Source organism: Neopelma chrysocephalum, unplaced genomic scaffold (assembly GCF_003984885.1).
Source record: "Neopelma chrysocephalum unplaced genomic scaffold, ASM398488v2 Primary Assembly neopelma1_43, whole genome shotgun sequence".
Classification (NCBI taxonomy): domain Eukaryota; kingdom Metazoa; phylum Chordata; class Aves; order Passeriformes; family Pipridae; genus Neopelma; species Neopelma chrysocephalum.
The window spans coordinates 22,488,055-22,504,847 of NW_020897702.1; the positions used below are offsets into that span (position 1 = coordinate 22,488,055).

The 16,793-nt window shown below is 37.9% G+C and overlaps 1 protein-coding gene across 1 annotated transcript in view; it reads right to left on the reverse strand.

Annotated features, from left to right (window-relative positions):
- Positions 1-16,793, reverse strand: part of ACER3 (alkaline ceramidase 3) — a 53,422-nt gene that overhangs the window by 7,902 nt on the left and 28,727 nt on the right. The window contains exons 4-7 of the mRNA XM_027677610.1: positions 13,135-13,187; positions 10,922-11,003; positions 9,765-9,800; positions 739-797 (exon numbers count right to left, since the gene is read on the reverse strand). Of these exons, the coding sequence (XP_027533411.1) occupies positions 739-797; positions 9,765-9,800; positions 10,922-11,003; positions 13,135-13,187 (230 nt within the window). The remainder of the gene's footprint in view (positions 1-738; positions 798-9,764; positions 9,801-10,921; positions 11,004-13,134; positions 13,188-16,793) is intronic.

The window sequence follows — 16,793 nt, forward strand, 5'->3', positions numbered from 1 at the left end:
TTCAGGAGCAGTCCCCAAATACACAAGAACACCAACAATTCACACGGCATAGACAGAAACGGACACCCAACTGAGTTCCTGAGAGCTAAAAGTATGTGTTTACTACAATACTCATTCAATTCTATCTTCTTCCCTTTTACCTACCAAATCTGTGCTCTGATGATTCTAATGCTTCTCATGTCTCCTAACACTTCTAATACCTTTTGTTTGTTAGAGTTTTTATTTCAATTTCCATAACATATACCTAACTTTACCCAGCCAAAACTGTAAGAAAAACTATCATTTTACATCTTTTACATTTGAATTTTAAATACTAGAGTAGGAAAGAAGAAGAATGGAAATTACTAAGTGATGGTTCTGCTCTGCAGTGTTACTCTTACCACTCTCCAGGTATCATCATTATTTTGAACACTAGCAATAGATTTCGCATTACCCAACAATATGAAGACAAAAACTCCATTCCCCTTGAAGTCCCAGGCTAACAGCTGAAGCCACCAGCAGGACACTTGGCAGTGAACACTGATTGTAAATGAAGAAATCTCAGTTTAGCTTATTGTTATCCCAGTGGCTTCAAAAAGTGTAAGGTGATGAGCCATTCCCTATGAACCAAGCAGAGCCCATGAGCTAGCATTACGTACCTAGTTAAAGAAATTCTGCCGCTGCCAATTTCTTACGTTAAGCCCACCAAAAAAAAGATGCAAATATCATGTTATAATGTTGAATTAAATGGTTACTTACCATAATACTATATAAACAGATCGTAGAACTATAATAGAAACTAGCGTTCCATACATGACCTGGGGAAAAAGAAAAAAAAAAAGAGATAAAATTCAGCAGTTGGATTCAAGAGACCTTATAAAACACTACAGGAGTAAAAAAATTTTGAAGCCTCTATTGTTTTTTTGATTTCTTAGTCTCAAGAAAACAGCATTCCTTCTAACTTCCTCTCAAGAAAACCTTCCATTAAAGTTTCAAATAAAAGTATGATTCTAAACCACGGCCTTTATGCAATAACAGGAAAAGTTAGTTGTGTAAAACCAGTTTCACTGTTTTGAATCAGAAAGCAAACACTAGATGGCACTCGTAAACCATCCTGAAATCAAAAATGGTAACTAAGTCCTATCATCTCTTCTTTGTCTCTGCATTTTAGCTCAGGATCCTGTAAGCATCAGCTAAAATCACTTTTGAAAGCTGTACTTCTTTCACTGATATCTAATAATATTTTTTCCCGAAAGCAAACACCTGAATAGACTTTGCAGTATGCCCACACTGAACATCAATATGGAAGCAACTTTCCAGGAAGCATTTCAAACAACTATTACAGATTGTTGGGATTCAATCCAATTATATAGTGGCAAGGCTGTATGCTCTGAAGATCCATGAGGAAAATCTGGCTCACTGCAGGCTTGATGAACCTGAATGCAATTGCCTGACATATATAAAAAGTCAAAGTAATCATTTATTTTCTGCCTCGTGATCTTTAAATCACTGGTTTTTATTCACAAACTTAGGATCCATGTAACACCATCTCCAAGATGTAAAGACTAAAGGAAAGGAAAAATGTGGTCAGTCATGCCTAAGAATTGATGCAGAAGCCAGTGCAGCAGGCAAGATTTTTAGACACTAATGACATTCAATTACTCTCTATACTTTTTATTCTGAACACTGGTTTCCTCCTGCCAAAAGGCAGTTTGTTCCAAGCAGCTGTGCCTTGCTCTTTGCCTCTCTCCAGTGGCCCACAAGCCCCTCGCTATTTTTTTTCTTACTTGTTCACTGACTTAACCTTTCCCATTTTGCTCCTAGTTAACTCCTATCTAATGCTGCACGAAAGACAAAAATGACAAAGCTTTGCTGTCTATTTTGAAAAGCCACTAAACCTCACAGAAATGTGTCTACAAACCAGTGTCCTTACCATGTTCTACTGACCTCCTGACACCCTTTCTTCTTTTAGACTATGTTGCCTTCGAGACAAGGACTGGCTCTTACTCTGCTGTAACTGGGGCAGTCAGATACTACTATCCTGTAAGCACATGCACGCGTCTAGTCATCTGACATAAATAGGTAGCTGTAATACTGCAAAGTGAAACCTGCCTTTCAGAAGTCTATAAAGGCAAATTTGCCAGCTCCTTTTAGCTTTAAGGATGAGGTTAGTAGTACACACCATATGTGCATATCTAACGAACAAGACAGACAACAGAGCCCTTAAGTTTGACAACAGGTAAAAGTAAGCTCCAACATTGACTATTCAAAGTTATTCAGCACAGCAGCTCTTCATATGCATTCAGAGTGAGACTGAAGAACTTCGGTAAATAAATTACTATTACTGTGTGTTCTGCTCTGTAGGCTAATTGGTTCTGGCTCGTACTTTATACAAAACTGTTAATTCCAGTCCCCTTGTTGGGGTATGGCACATAAATCAAGAAATAAAGAAAACCCACAAAACCTGCTAGACACAGCCCAAGTATCAAGTGCCTATCAGTCCCAAGATAAAGGTAGAAAGGAGAGTGCTCAGGTGACCCAGGTGCTGCATGCTGGTACAATTCTTCATTGATGACATTTGGCCTAAAAAGACCCCACCATATAACAAATACAGACTAAATGTAAAACTTTAACAACATTTACTTTACCAGCCTCATGTAAAACAGACTGTTTCTTTTTTTTCTAATCAAATCCAGTAATTTATCCTAAGAGAGGGATGGCACATAGGAAGATGGTAGTCATAGAAAGGCTCCTCTAGAATCCAGATTACAGTTTGATGCCCTTTCTTTGCTGATCTCCTCCTTCTTAAAATTTTCATTGCTAAAATGCTCCTCTGCAGCAGAGATATGGGAAAAATCTATCCATGAAGAGAAATTTCTGTCATACACATTAGGGGTGTGACCCCCCCCCTTATGCTTGTACCCAAATTGCTCTTGGATTCATTGTACAAGGAGTTAAACAGTGTCAGACTATGCCCAGAGAAACAGATCTTACAAGCAGCCCAAAGTCCAGGTAAAATGCTATTTTTTTAGCAGCTGCTAAAAGTGGGAAAGAGCAAAAGCTAAGAAAAGCTTTCTCTGTAGAGCTTCCGGCTTGATATTTCCTATGAACTGCTTAATGGCTTGCAGAAGAGGACAGTCTTAATGGAGGGAGGAAGGAAAAAAAATAAAAAGAGCCTTGCAGTGACTGACGAAAAATATGTCCACAGCTGACAGTTCAATTTCTTGTCTTTTCTGCTCCCCCACCCAACCAGGTTGTTAGCAGTAAAACACATTTGTGTTTAAAAGCCTGTGAAAGACTGGAACAACAAACTGTTCTGCTCTGCATGCTCCAATCCTTCATGTTGAAGGTGAGCACTGAGAGGGTGTTGCTGTGATATGCAGAGAGTGTAGCTGCACGTTTTGCTACAGCTCTTTCTTACTAGAGAGCTATACACCAAGCTGCATAATTCAGTTCGTACTCCAGGGAGCAATGCTTACTTTGTCTCCTTTACCAACTATGGATTTAATATTTTCATCGTGGTAAAAATTTGTTAGGTATAATCCATCCACCCAAAGAATGATAAAGTACAATATTAAAAAAAATAAAAATCTACCTTATTCAAGTTAACTCAAATTTTTCCATTCCATTAGTTCCCTTTGTTCTTCTTCTTGAACTAACACATCACTTAAGTGACAGATGAAAACCCAAGCAAATTTTCTGCTCTTTTATCTCACAGTGTCTTTAAACTGTAAGCCAAAGAACATCCTTGCACTGCAATTGAAACAAAAGGAAACAGCAGAATCTCATCACCTTTTGTTATCACTAGACAGTTCCGTCTTTGCTGTTTCAGATGCAAATAAATCTGCACATATTTCAGCTTTGAAGCCCGTATCTTTGCAGTTGGGGAAAAACCCAAAGTCTGGATTTTCCGGAAAAGAAGGCCAAATATGAAGAACATCCTTCCAATGTGCAAATGGGAAGTAGGCACTTCAGGGCTCTATGTCTGGCAGCACCTTTGATGTGGAGGCAGTTAAGCAAATCATATAGATTCACTTATGGAAGTCAGAAGCAAAGTTGGTACTCCACACTGAGAGGGGGGAGCATACAAAACTGGTTCTTCATCTACCCTTCTAGTACAGAAAGCAGAAATAGCCTGCTATTTCCACTTCTCTGTTTCCTCTGCTCCTGGCCTTCTGCCCATCCTTGGTTAATAAATTCGATTTATCAGCCTCAAATACTAGTATACCCATTGGGAACAGCACTGAGAGATTCTAGGTTCTTGGCAACCACTATATATATAATATATATATATAATGGCCCATCTTCGCGAACGAAGATTTGGGGAAAGGTCTTTTTACCTTTCCAGCCTGCGCAATGGATTTTTTAGGTGAGACACAGCCTGCGCTGAACTGAGCCCACCCTTTAATCCTAAGGTTCATCTGCCGGGGCCAAGCAAGCTTGGACAATGGCAGTGAGGTCCTCAGGACGTAGGTTTGTTTAGAGTGTCCTTCTCATAGATGGATGGCCACACAGGGCTAACGACCTCCATCAGGCCAGGAGACCGGGGACTAGAACCCGTGGTCACAGCAGTGAAAGTCCTGCACGCTAACCACTAGGCCACCAGGGGTCTCTTGGCAGCCACTACTTATCTATTAATACACCAACCAGCTATCAAAAAAAAATAGTTGGCCTAAGTACTTGAACTCGGAAACTGTATTTGCAATTTGCAACAAAGAAAACTGACTTCTACATGTTCTTGAATTTCTGGAAAAGAAATTTGAGCAGAGAGAAAAAGAAGGAACATCCCCCCAAGATGATGCTGAAACATCGAGTAACTCAGCACAGTTACATGCTGCCTTGACAGGCCCTGAATGAACTAATTCAGATTCACTTGGTTGGGCCCTGTTCAGATGCATGATCATCATCATGGCCAGGCTTCGCGAACAAAGATTTGGGAAGGGCTCTAGCTACATTTGCTACAAGCACGCTGGTGGCTAAAAAGGACAATACGAGATAGACAAGACCGGTTGCAAAAGGCACAGCAGAAGGACTCCTTAGGTGGTATATTCTGCAAGACACGATTCTTTCTGCGTTGTCTTTTCTCCTCGAGAGTGATCCTGTGTGCGTTCTCGAAGGAAACAGCAGCATTATAGATGGTGTGTCTCCAGACCTCCCGATTGGAGGCCAGAGTAGACCAGTTATGTTGATCAACATGGCCAAGGCTGAGATGTTGTTTCAGGGAGTCCTTGTATCTTCTCTTCAGGGCTCCTCTCTTGCGGCAGCCGGTGGCAAGTTCACCATAAAGCAAGATCTTAGGGAGGCGGTGGTCCTTCATCCTGGAGACGTGTCCTGCCCAACAGAGCTGTGTTCTCAGCAACATGGCCTCGATACTTGTAACTGCTGCTTGTTCTAGAACAGACATATTAGTCACATAATCTGACCAGTGGATGTTTAGGATTGTATGGAGACAGGGTTGATGGAAGCATTCTAAGAGTCGCAGGTCGTGGCGGTAGATGACCCATGATTCGGATCCATATAAAAGAGTCTCTCTCTCTCTTCTACTCTACTACTCAGATACATGAACATGATGGCAAAATGACACAGAAGTCACAAGACACTGCTGTAGAGCTTCTGGGACACTGCCTGTCACAGCAAACCAAGCTTCCCCTTCAATGACTTGCAGAACTGAACCTTCGGAGAGTTAGAATATCCTTCCTCATTCCCTAAGCTACTGCACAGGTAAAAGCACTAGCCAGAATGAAAGATGTACTCGCTTTCTGGAAGACATCCGCAAATGGTCTGTGTAACAGTGAAATATCACTCAAGTCAGTTTTATATGTGGTCTTCAACAGGACAACAACAAAACAGAAAAAGCTCTGTGGTGAAGACATGCCTGAAAAGGTCATTTTTACCAGATGCTTCACAACCTGAACATACAGAAAGTAAGAACACATTCCCTTAAAAGGCACAATATATTTAGCCACAAGCCTACAACTAACTGTTGCCTTAGCAGCCAGAAGGACTCTGGAGAGCTGGAAGACATTGAGTGGGTGCACACAGATTCCCCAGAATGGGGAGTCCTGTAAGTCTGAACAAGTTGTGTCCTGACATAACATATTCTTCACGCAGTTTCAATCTCCCCTATGTACTTCTACAGACATATTTAATTGTGATTTCACTTTCTTCTTTGTACTTGTATATTTAAAACACCCGTAGAGAAAAATGTTACTAATTTTTTTATCAAGGCAAATGAAGTACCTTTTCCTGCTTTAGTCTCTCTCTCTTACTCAGTCACCTTAATTGGTAAATCTAATACTTGTATTTTACTTCTATCAAAAGTAAAAAAATTCACTGTTCATGTTATTGTGCTGTGATCAGTAAATATCCAGGCATTCCCTCTCCTCCTCTGGTAATCTGTTGAGCAGGTTAGAAGTAGTATGGTTGGTATTTGTCCAACAGCACGTCTCTTCAATTTTGAACCAGTTGTCATCCTTGTCCTCAAGTCTCCCAGTTATCTCTTCATCTCCTCTCCTGTACTCAGTGATGCCTCTGAACTTTGTATCATCACAAATACTACTCTTTTTCCTGCTATGGGTTGTTAAAAAAACCTGCCAAAACAGTCCCACTACTTATCCTAAGAAAATCCAGGCTTTTCATCATCTCCTTTAATTATTTTTCATTAGTCACTCCCTTACCCTATTCACAATTCTCATAATAAGCTACTTCTCCAGCTTGCTTAGTTTCTCATGGGACACCACAACTACATTCTGAAATGTCTATTTTTTCATCACATTTCCTAATGTAGAAGAAACAGCTATTTAATTTGATTTTCCATTTACCTTTTAATTATTTGTTTGCAAAAATTTGCTTCAAACTCTTGCAGCAGACGACTATGCAAATAAAATAGGTTTTTAGATCTATTTTATTATTCATGTAACTTGGCTCACTAGCTGAATGAGGTTTTTCACTGCTACAAGTGCAAACGCATAGTCAGCATATGGTATGCAGCAAGCAAACAAATTAGGATGGAAGACAACGTTTCGTAGGTGACAGCTTCCTAGACCTCATCATATTAGAAAGAAGGCTACTTACTGTAAGACTTGACTTGAAAAGTTTAACTGTCAGGGTAATTTTGTCTGCTTCCAGGGCTATCTTATATTTGTGTGTCTATGGATCACTCTATACTAGCAGCTGGTCTTCCCCAACCGCTCTTCTTGTATAAGCACTAATCTACATGTGGTAAACAGGGATAAACAACTAATCTGATTTAAAACTAATTCTGAGGAGAATTAGTTGTTGATTTGAACCTGAACCTCCAGTCAAATTGCCATCAGAGAGTAAATTTGTGTGCCAGATGGAAAAGAGGGGAGTGGCACAGCTGTTTTCTGTGACAATGATGCTGGCTTAAAAACAATTAGGCAACTGCGATGTAGGGTTGTTTAGCACCTTGAAATAGGCAATAATAGTGCTCTAGCCTGAGCAATTTGAACATAAACAAGACAATATATGCTGGTAACGGCACCAGTATCTTTCATTTAATTGATGAGGTGGCAAAGAAAGCTAGTTCAGTTGTCAGGCAGGAAAATGTTTACTTCCTTCTAATGATGTGCTGCCTCCAACTGCCCAAAACATGCATCTCATCACTCCCATAGTTAAAGCACTAAGACCCTTAAAGATCTCCAATATGTGGATGGAGAAAAAGAAGTTGGTCTATGTTGCCATGTGCCATGGATAACAAACTGAAATCACCATTGTGCCTTGTTGGCAGTCAGCAACTTATGAGCCTAAGTTGGGAAGACAAGTAGAAAGTAACTTGCGGAAAACTGAGGCTTGGATCCTGGTTGCTAAATATAATACGATCCTTTTCCATTCTTACTGCTTTTCTTTCAGGGAAAAAAATACCCAAACTGAAACAATGAACAATATTAGGTTGTCCACGCAGTTATTCCCCTTTTTGCAAGCCTGACAAATTATGATAATCACAGACAAACACTCAGAGGAATCAAATGTTGCTTTAGCTCCTGATGCTGCTTTCTAACACAGTTAGGGACCAAGACCGTGATTTAAACTATGATTGCATGAGCATATTTAACCGTACTTCAAGTCCATGTGACCCATTCAGTTGGAAAATGCTTACTGAAATGATTTTACTTTTTTTTAATGCACTCTAAAGTAATGGACAAGTATTAAGAAAATAACCTTGCTTTGCTGTGCAGTCAGAGAAACATTTCCTCAGGATTGGCAAAAACTGTGAAAAAATGAGTACAGTACTTGAACATTTGGAATTCGGTCATAACTGTATGTTCTCCATAAAAATCAATTTGCAAAGAATTGTTGTAAAATGTCCAGCACTTTTATTGGCCCAAATATTTTCTACATGGATTCCTTGTGGATAAATTATAACAAAGAATTCATACTTTGAACCCAAGAAAAATCAGATGCAAAAAAATTAAGGGTCTGGGGCAACAGTTTAAAGTTTCCATATTTCCTTCTTTCCCAACAAGTCACAATATCTATTGTCTTAGTATTTGTGACATGGGACAATATCCATGCCAAATGCATCAAACTGGAATATAGTGAGGTTGTGACATATTTATTGCAATAAATATAGGTTGGGCAAATAAATGATTAAAGAGATAAAAGTTCGTAATAAATAAATAAGTAAATAGTAAACAAAATTAGTTTAAGTTGCTTCATTCAAAGCCAGTTATGACCAGCTCAGTAAAAACACCAGAAATTGCTACTTTCATCCCAGTCAGTATCTTCCTGCTGGAAACATAAGTAGGGGGAAAAATGGAAAGGATTTAATTAACATTACAAAAAAAACCCACCCTGCAAGTTTCTCTTTTATCTACAGGTAGAGCAACAATTCATGTTTCTAGGAGAGATTATCTGGAGCAGCTGAGAATGTATTCTGTTGATCAGCACCTCACTAATCCAGCAACAGGAGCCACGTATCATTTTTACAACTGCTGATGCAGCAGGCACATTTTGACAAGCAAAGGCACTACCAATTTTAGAAATTAAGGCTTTAAAGCTCTGTCCTGCAAAGAGCTCTGTGCTTTTTGCTTGGCAATTTTTCAGCTGTTATCCCTAATCAAAAAATCATAAATGAGGGAAAACTACCCGTGGCATACAGAAATGAGCATCTTTTCTAACCTCCTGTGAAGAGGAAAGCGATCCAGTCCAATCCCCACAGGCAGGGGATGCACATTAATACTCCTGAGCTGCTACAAAAGGAGCCTGTACCAAACATGCCATTAAGCCTGTACAAAGTAGTCTGCTAAATAACCCTAGAAGCCATTCTGTATTTAAATTCACCTTGAATTTACACTAAGTAAAGTCGAGTAGTTAAAAAACCCAATCAACTAATATGTTAAAGCAGAGAGAAGAACACAGTTCTAAGTCACACAGGCCATGTTATGACACACGGTCTTAGTTTCAAAGCAGCTATTAATGGAAAAAAGCAGAAAAGGATTTCTTAAGCTCTCCCTCTCATGTGTACCTTAGGGTTTCTTAAGCTCTCCCTCTCACACACACCTTATTATGTTTGCTTCTGATGAAAACCAAGAGAAATATTAGGTCAAATGCTAAAACAGAACATGCATTAAACCATTCAATTTTTTCAGCTCATTAAGTGAGAGGATGGTAACATGACAGACAGCAACATATTCAAAGAAAAAGCAAAAGGCAAACTGTTTTTCCCTTTCATCTTCCTTCCAGCTATAAAATACTGTAAAACATTCCACTAAAACATCATAGTTAAAAAACAAGATTAGCTGCTCCAACAAAGCAAGATTTACCTGATGGAATACAGGCTCTTTCAAATTTAAGTAAACCTGGAAAGATTAAAAAAAGAGAAATAATTTGCAACACAGAACGATTGTAACATTATTTATCTAAATATTGCCAAGACTTGTTCTGTTAGAATCAAGCCATAAGTGTCTATCCACGCACCATTAAAGTTGATTAAACATTTGAAGTTTCCTCTGGCAACACCTGAGGTTTCAACTGTGGAATTATTTAAAGTTAAGAAGCACAAATAGAAACATTAACACCTAACATTAGGCTTCTCATTGAATAGAGTTGCAGCATATACAAAACCAATTAAGATGCTGAAATTACCAGACACGTTCTCAACATGCATTGCAAGAAGAAAAAGTACTCTATTTTGATTTGCTATTACTAATGTTTTAGACAGTAATTTAACATTTCAATTCATTTTACAAAAAGCTAGTTCTTTCTTTTGTTAATTAAGGTAATTTAATTTATGCTCTTGAATAGAGAAGGGCACTAGACCTTAGGCATAACATGCCACAGGTGTAAAAAATTGTAGGAGAAACAGAAGAAAACAGGCCAGAATTTTGACAGCTGAAAATGACTTACAATAATACTTATTTTCTTTAAGAAATGGCTATCAACAAAAACACAAAGGAAATTTCATCTGCGGTTGACAGTCAGCACAAAACTAAGTTTATTAATAAAGGGAGAACACTGCGCTGTTTTGAGCTGTGACACAAAAAAAATCAGAAGAATTTTAACTAACAGCTAAATTCTCTTCTTATTCTGGTTGTTTTAAAACACCAGTCAATATCCTGGACTGGGTATCACAGTTCACTTTTTGAAGCCTGTCAAACAGGATGATTCTAATTTCTATAGATGAATTCCGGTGAGAAAAGGTGAGGAATGCAGCTTGTCCAAGGCCTCATAACAAATCAACAGTGACTATTTTTCTCACATTCCTATTCTAGCAACTGGATTATTGCTTTTCCCTGTCATTTATTCTATACAGTGGTTTAGATAGAAAGGTGGCCAGCACATCATTTTCCCAACAAAAGAATAATTTGTCTTTCTTGACTGGAAGTGACAGAGATTCAGTATTGCATCTATAATGCTCCTTTGCTGGCAGGAAAATTGTCAACCTACAGGTGAAAATGCCATATTAGAAAAAGTTACTTACTATGCTTACTACAAAGCTGTATGTTATTAAAAAGAAAAGCAGCGGATAATTGACTGTGTTCTTGTACTTGAAACATTCGTATCTGGAAGAGAACATAAAGGAGAGTAATAACATTCATCACTTACCATATAAAGGATGCATTTTTCAAGGTATGTTATCACAAAACTTGGGAGCAAATTGATCCCAATGGGTCTTAGACCCTTCAAGATATTGTAACTCTTCCAATAAAGATGTATTATTTTAATAGAAAAATTCATACTTCTACCAATAAATGTTTTTTTAAAAAACATTTATAGTGCAAAAAAACCCCAATAAGCATATACAAAAAAAATTAACGTTCTCTAAGAAAAGAGTTTGTAAAACAGAAGTGTTTTCAGAAGGTGCTTAAAGGGTGATAATGGATGTCAAATTAGAAGTTAGTTTGAAATGCCATACAGCTGTCAAAAAACATTACATCTGTGAGCTAAAGGCAGTGGAAAAAGGACTGCCTTGCAAAACAGTGAACTCCAGAGATATGTTAAAATGCACATTGTTTATGCCTTCACTACAGTCACAGTACAGTAAATTTGCTAGACTGGGTACTGGTAGAAGTGGAAGGTAACTAGCTAACTGCTCCCAGTATGTAAAACAATCAATTAAATCAGCTTCGCAATATCTGCACTGTGCCTCTGTCTCCGTTGTGATGGAAATACACACACATTGCAGACCACACCTCCATCAGAAATAAAGGTCCAAAATATCCAAACAAAGATGAACTTTGAGAAGCCCATCATCATTAGGGCTGGAGGAAGTTGTCTATAGAACTCCAAGTCACATCTGTCTAGTTTATTTGTTTATAAACTTTGAGAAACACACACACTCATGAATGAACAAAAGGAAACAAATTGAAAACATATCTGGGGAAAAAAATCTAAAGGCAGCACAACGTGCTACATTACAAAATGGCTTGCTGAAGTAATTACACAGCTTAAGAGTCAGCAGGACTGAATGACGTATAAGGAAATGTCCTGTGCAGAACCACCTGCAATCTGCCTTCAAGAAAACCAAAACAATTATTAAAGGCCTCCTAAACTACACATTAGCTCATTCTTTTGAACATTTTAATTGCTACCAAGCTTATATATACAGAATCTTATTAGAACTATAAATGCAGTGACAGGCTTCAGTGCTTTTGAAGATAATATAGTAACCACAGCATACACAAAAAAAATATTTTTTCAGACAGATTTTTATAGCCACTTCTCATGCTTTTTCCCAATCACATTCAAATCAGGCAAAATAAATGCAAAGGCAGTTTCAAGTAGACAGGGAGCTACAATGGAAATATTTCTGCTAAGAGAGGCATTAGGATTCTGGTCCTGAGTTTGTACAAATCATACTAATGTATGAATCACAAATTGAGGGTTATTTCCACAGACAGAGGTTTAGTCCTTGAGCACCCCGGCTCCATTGCAAACTGCTGGTAATCTTTACCAAAGACATTACAATTTTTGACAGCTGAATATTTGATATTTTCAAAAGCAAAAAGACTTTTTTCCTCTCTTTTTGTCTGCAACAAGTTGATTTATCATTTAGATTTTCCAAGTGACAGAATAAATCATGCTAAATCTAGGCCATGCAGCAACAGGCAAGTAAAAGCCAACTTAAGGTATCTTCACAGTTGTCAAATGTTACGTTGCTCCCAAACATAAATGGTTGAAAACATCCTGGCATTGCATTAAGCTGTCACACATGTTCCAAAACACTCTCCATAAAATATGCATTTAACTCTTCATAAAATCTTTTCTTTAATTTTCCAGATGAGTGGAAAGCGGGTTAGCCAGAAACCTGAAGTGTTTTGAGCCAGACTACGTCATAGAAATCCAGCTCCAATAAATTATAATGTTGCTAATTTTGTAGGCCTTACTGAAGTTGATTTTATTATGTCTGCTGTTTTTATACCAAGTAGCTCTGATTGTATACTACACTAAATCTTTAATAAAAGTGGGGGTTTTTCCTGCTAAAAAACACTGGTAAAATATATCTAAATTAGCAAAAACTAGGACTAATGGCAGCCTACTGCTCCAATGTCATAGTGCTGTGCAAAACCAGACCTCACTGAAAGCAGTAGAAGCTTCATCTCACTATACACTAAATTTGGCTTCAGAGACCGCACATTTCAAAAGTTAACATTTCATAAATATTCAGGGAAAAAGAAATTAGCAAATACTTACAGGCAGTAGACAAACACACAACAACTGTATATCATTGGCAGTTCATCCAACAGCTATAAAAAGCAAAGACATTAAAATATGAAAACTACTTTTAAATCACAAGCTTGTGTAAGTTAATTAAGGAGAGGCAAGTCTTCAGTAAACATGAGTTTTTAAGTCACTTGGATATCCACCTTCTTGACTGTACTTTAAGATGTAGCAGTGTCAAACTCTATTCAACTACCAAAAGCTGCTGTGCTAACCAGTTATTACTCTGAATCTTTTGAATATCACTTTTCATAAAAGCCCACACCTTCAAAGAATCTTGCTATATGCTGTTCATACCTTTTAAGAAATTTGTAAGAATTAGTTTTGAAAAGTCAGATTGAATAAGACCACCCCATCTATAGCCTTACAGTCAGTAGCATCTTCTTCACAGAGAAACTGAAAAGAATTTTTTTCATAGCATAAAATACAACTTTAGCCCATTAGGATGGGCAATGTGTTTGCATGTTTACTTCCTAATTTTAGAAATTTCTTACATTGTTTTAATTCAGAGACAGAAATTTTTGTTTGTTTGATGTGGGGTTCTCGTTCTTTTTGTTGTAGGGTTCTTGTGGTGCATTTTGTTGTGTTTCCTTCCCCCTCCCAGATTATGACTGCATATAATGTTTTATTGCCTTAATTTTTATACTTTGGGAAAAGGCATGTTACAGCTAAACCAGTTATTTTTCTGAGAACTTGCCACCTTAATAGAATGGAATTAAAATAGTAATTACAAGATAGTTGATTTCTCAAGAATCGGTACACTCAAAATTGTAATTTATCATTAGAAGGAAAAAAAATCATAGTACCATTTTCTTCTAAAACTTTTCTCATCAAAGAACTTTAATGAATTTTTGCTTGTAAATCTATAGCTAAACTTACCTCCTCTTATGAAGGACTGAAAATCACGAAATGAAAAAGCACACAAATGGATCAATGAAGATCCACAGCCTCTGATTTCTAATATGTTAAGCAAACGTTAATAGTTAGGCCTTTTAGAACTTGATTCATTCCTAACAAAAACAAGAACTAGACGCAAAAAAGATTTCTTTCTCCATCATCACTCTGAAAATTCTTGATGGTTATGCCTGTACAGAAATTGCTTTCCTACTACTGGTACAGGGTCCCTGACAAGCTCAAAACCATGTTTTTCTGAATAATGAGACACATTAAGAGCAATAGCAGCTTACGCAAACCCTTTTATAAAGCCAGTCTGATTCTGCTTGGTTTGGGATAATTTTTCTAACTGCGCAGTCAAAAATGACATTTTAGTTTTGAAATTTCATATTGGGTTAAATCTAATTCTTTACAGAAGGAGAGAGATGTATTATCCTAAGTGTGAAGTACTAGCTTGCTGTGGTTTTGGTCATAGAAAGTTCAGGAAATGTTTCACAATGCTGCTAAACATTTCTGCTGACCAGGTGCTACTGAAAGGGCAAGTCTTGCTTCTTCACCCACACTCCCACTGCTTCTCTCCAGTGAGCCAGGTCCAACATCTGAGCCAGCACACAACTAACCTTGCAGAAGAAGGTTTAAATCCCTGTACCCGTGCATTATAGGGTCAGGGACCACAACAGGTAGCACAAAGACAATATCAGGAACACTGACAGCAGCTGAAGCTAACAGGTGTGTTAGACAGCACTTTGCCATCACATTAGTCTATCTTTGCTGTGATGCCTTGGAGGGGAAAAAATAGAAGAAATAGCTGAATTCAGCTTTATAGTAATAGTATTTTATAAAATTGGTGATGTGCTTTTTCAAGCCTGGCAGGAATTAGCTGCACGATTAACTCACGTGGTTGTTAAAGACTGTGAGTCATTTAACACCTCATAAAAGATAGAAGTGGGGGAAGAACAAGAAATACAACATGGAAAATTTTTCAAATTTGGATGGCTGATTACACTTTTAAGTTCATATGCTGGCAACATCTCAGAGAAATTACAGTAAGAACAAAGAGCTTCTCAAAAGATCTTTGTTAGAATTTGCATGCAGAAGACAATGGCTTCTGTATCCAAAGGAATTAATGCTTCTAGAATGTCAAAGGCATGTCTGGACAATGAAGAACCATGGAAAGAAGGAAACTCGGTGAGTTGATTTCACTGGTTAAATATGCATTTCAGATTCTTGAGGAATGCACAATCATGCAGCTCCCATAAAAACAAGAGAAAAAGGGGTGATTGCTTTAGAACTATTCTGAACAATTGCTTTCAAGAACAGAGGCTTTCACATTTATCTTACTTAAGCAAACTGAATCAACCATGTACTGTATTAAGACTGCAAAACAAATGTTAAAAAAAAATCTCTTTAAACACCTACCAATGCTGATTTTTAATCACAACAAGAGATAAAGTGAATGAGAAAAGGTTATTTATTGGTTGAACTGTTTCCTCTGTGGTGATCCATGAGCTAGCAACTGGATCCACTTGTGGATTTCACTTGGCTGCCAAAAAAAGTGTACTTTCTCTGCCTCACACAAAGCCTGTTACATTAGTTGGAAAGATGATGCAAGACATTGCTGCTTCCCTCTCATCTGCTTCTGCCCACGCTTTACTTACCACAGTTCATAGGCCCTTTAGTTGATCTGATGCAACACCAGAACTACATGGCAAGTAGCAGTAAAATGACTTGGGTTAAAATAGCCTCTACACATACACAAAAATAAAACAAAATAAAATAAATCACACCAAAAAACTCCATGTAAGAATGTTTTAAGTCTGTATCATTTTAATGATCTGAGTTTCATGGTGCCCTTGCTCACCTCTGCATCAGTGTAAGAAAGAGAATTTGAAATACTGGCCATGTTAGGAATACACAGCTCAGGGAAGACATATGAAAAAGGTTGAAATTCAAGGCAATTTCACCACAGAAGTGAATATAGGTAAATCATACCTTAATTTGGGAGGAAATGGTGAAATGGCTCTACAAACTGCCTTTTTCATGCAAGAAAAGCACCAAATATTCTTACATGGTGGCAACTATATGCTCTGTGGAAGCTGGCAGTCTCCAGCACATGCCAGAGAAATCAAACAGAGCATTATGGAGACAAACTTCAAACAACTGGCAATTTGTAGGTCCCACTGTGACCAGTAGAAATCCAGGACTCAATTTGGCTGCTGCAATATAGTTGCCTAACGCCATCTGAGATGCTCTGTCACATCCAATACACCCACCCAAGACTAGCAGATGTGACAGGGGAGTCTAAGAAACCTGCACCTCTGTGGGATGGCAGCTGGATGCCTGACAGCACACTCACAGGGTTTTAAATAACACTAAACACCTATATTCAGACAAATGAATCTTTTTTGAGTGAAGGCTGCCAATGGAGTCTGGAGAACGATTCAGCCCAGCTGACTGCCTCCCTAAATTCCACTGACTTAACTGTATTGCCACTGACTATGGTGAGAGCACAGACTTCCAGCACAGACTTTTAAATGTAGATTTCTTTATTTTGAACTGAATCCCACTTCATCTTGCCTTTGATTCAAAGATGAATTTCCTTAATCTTCGAAGACCTAAAAGAGGACAACAGGACAAGACTTCCTGTGTCCCTTTAAAAAACAGAAAATACCAGGACTAAATCCCTATGTGCTGTGATTTGTTCTAGAATGCCTTCTGCTTGAAAATAAGAGAGAAGA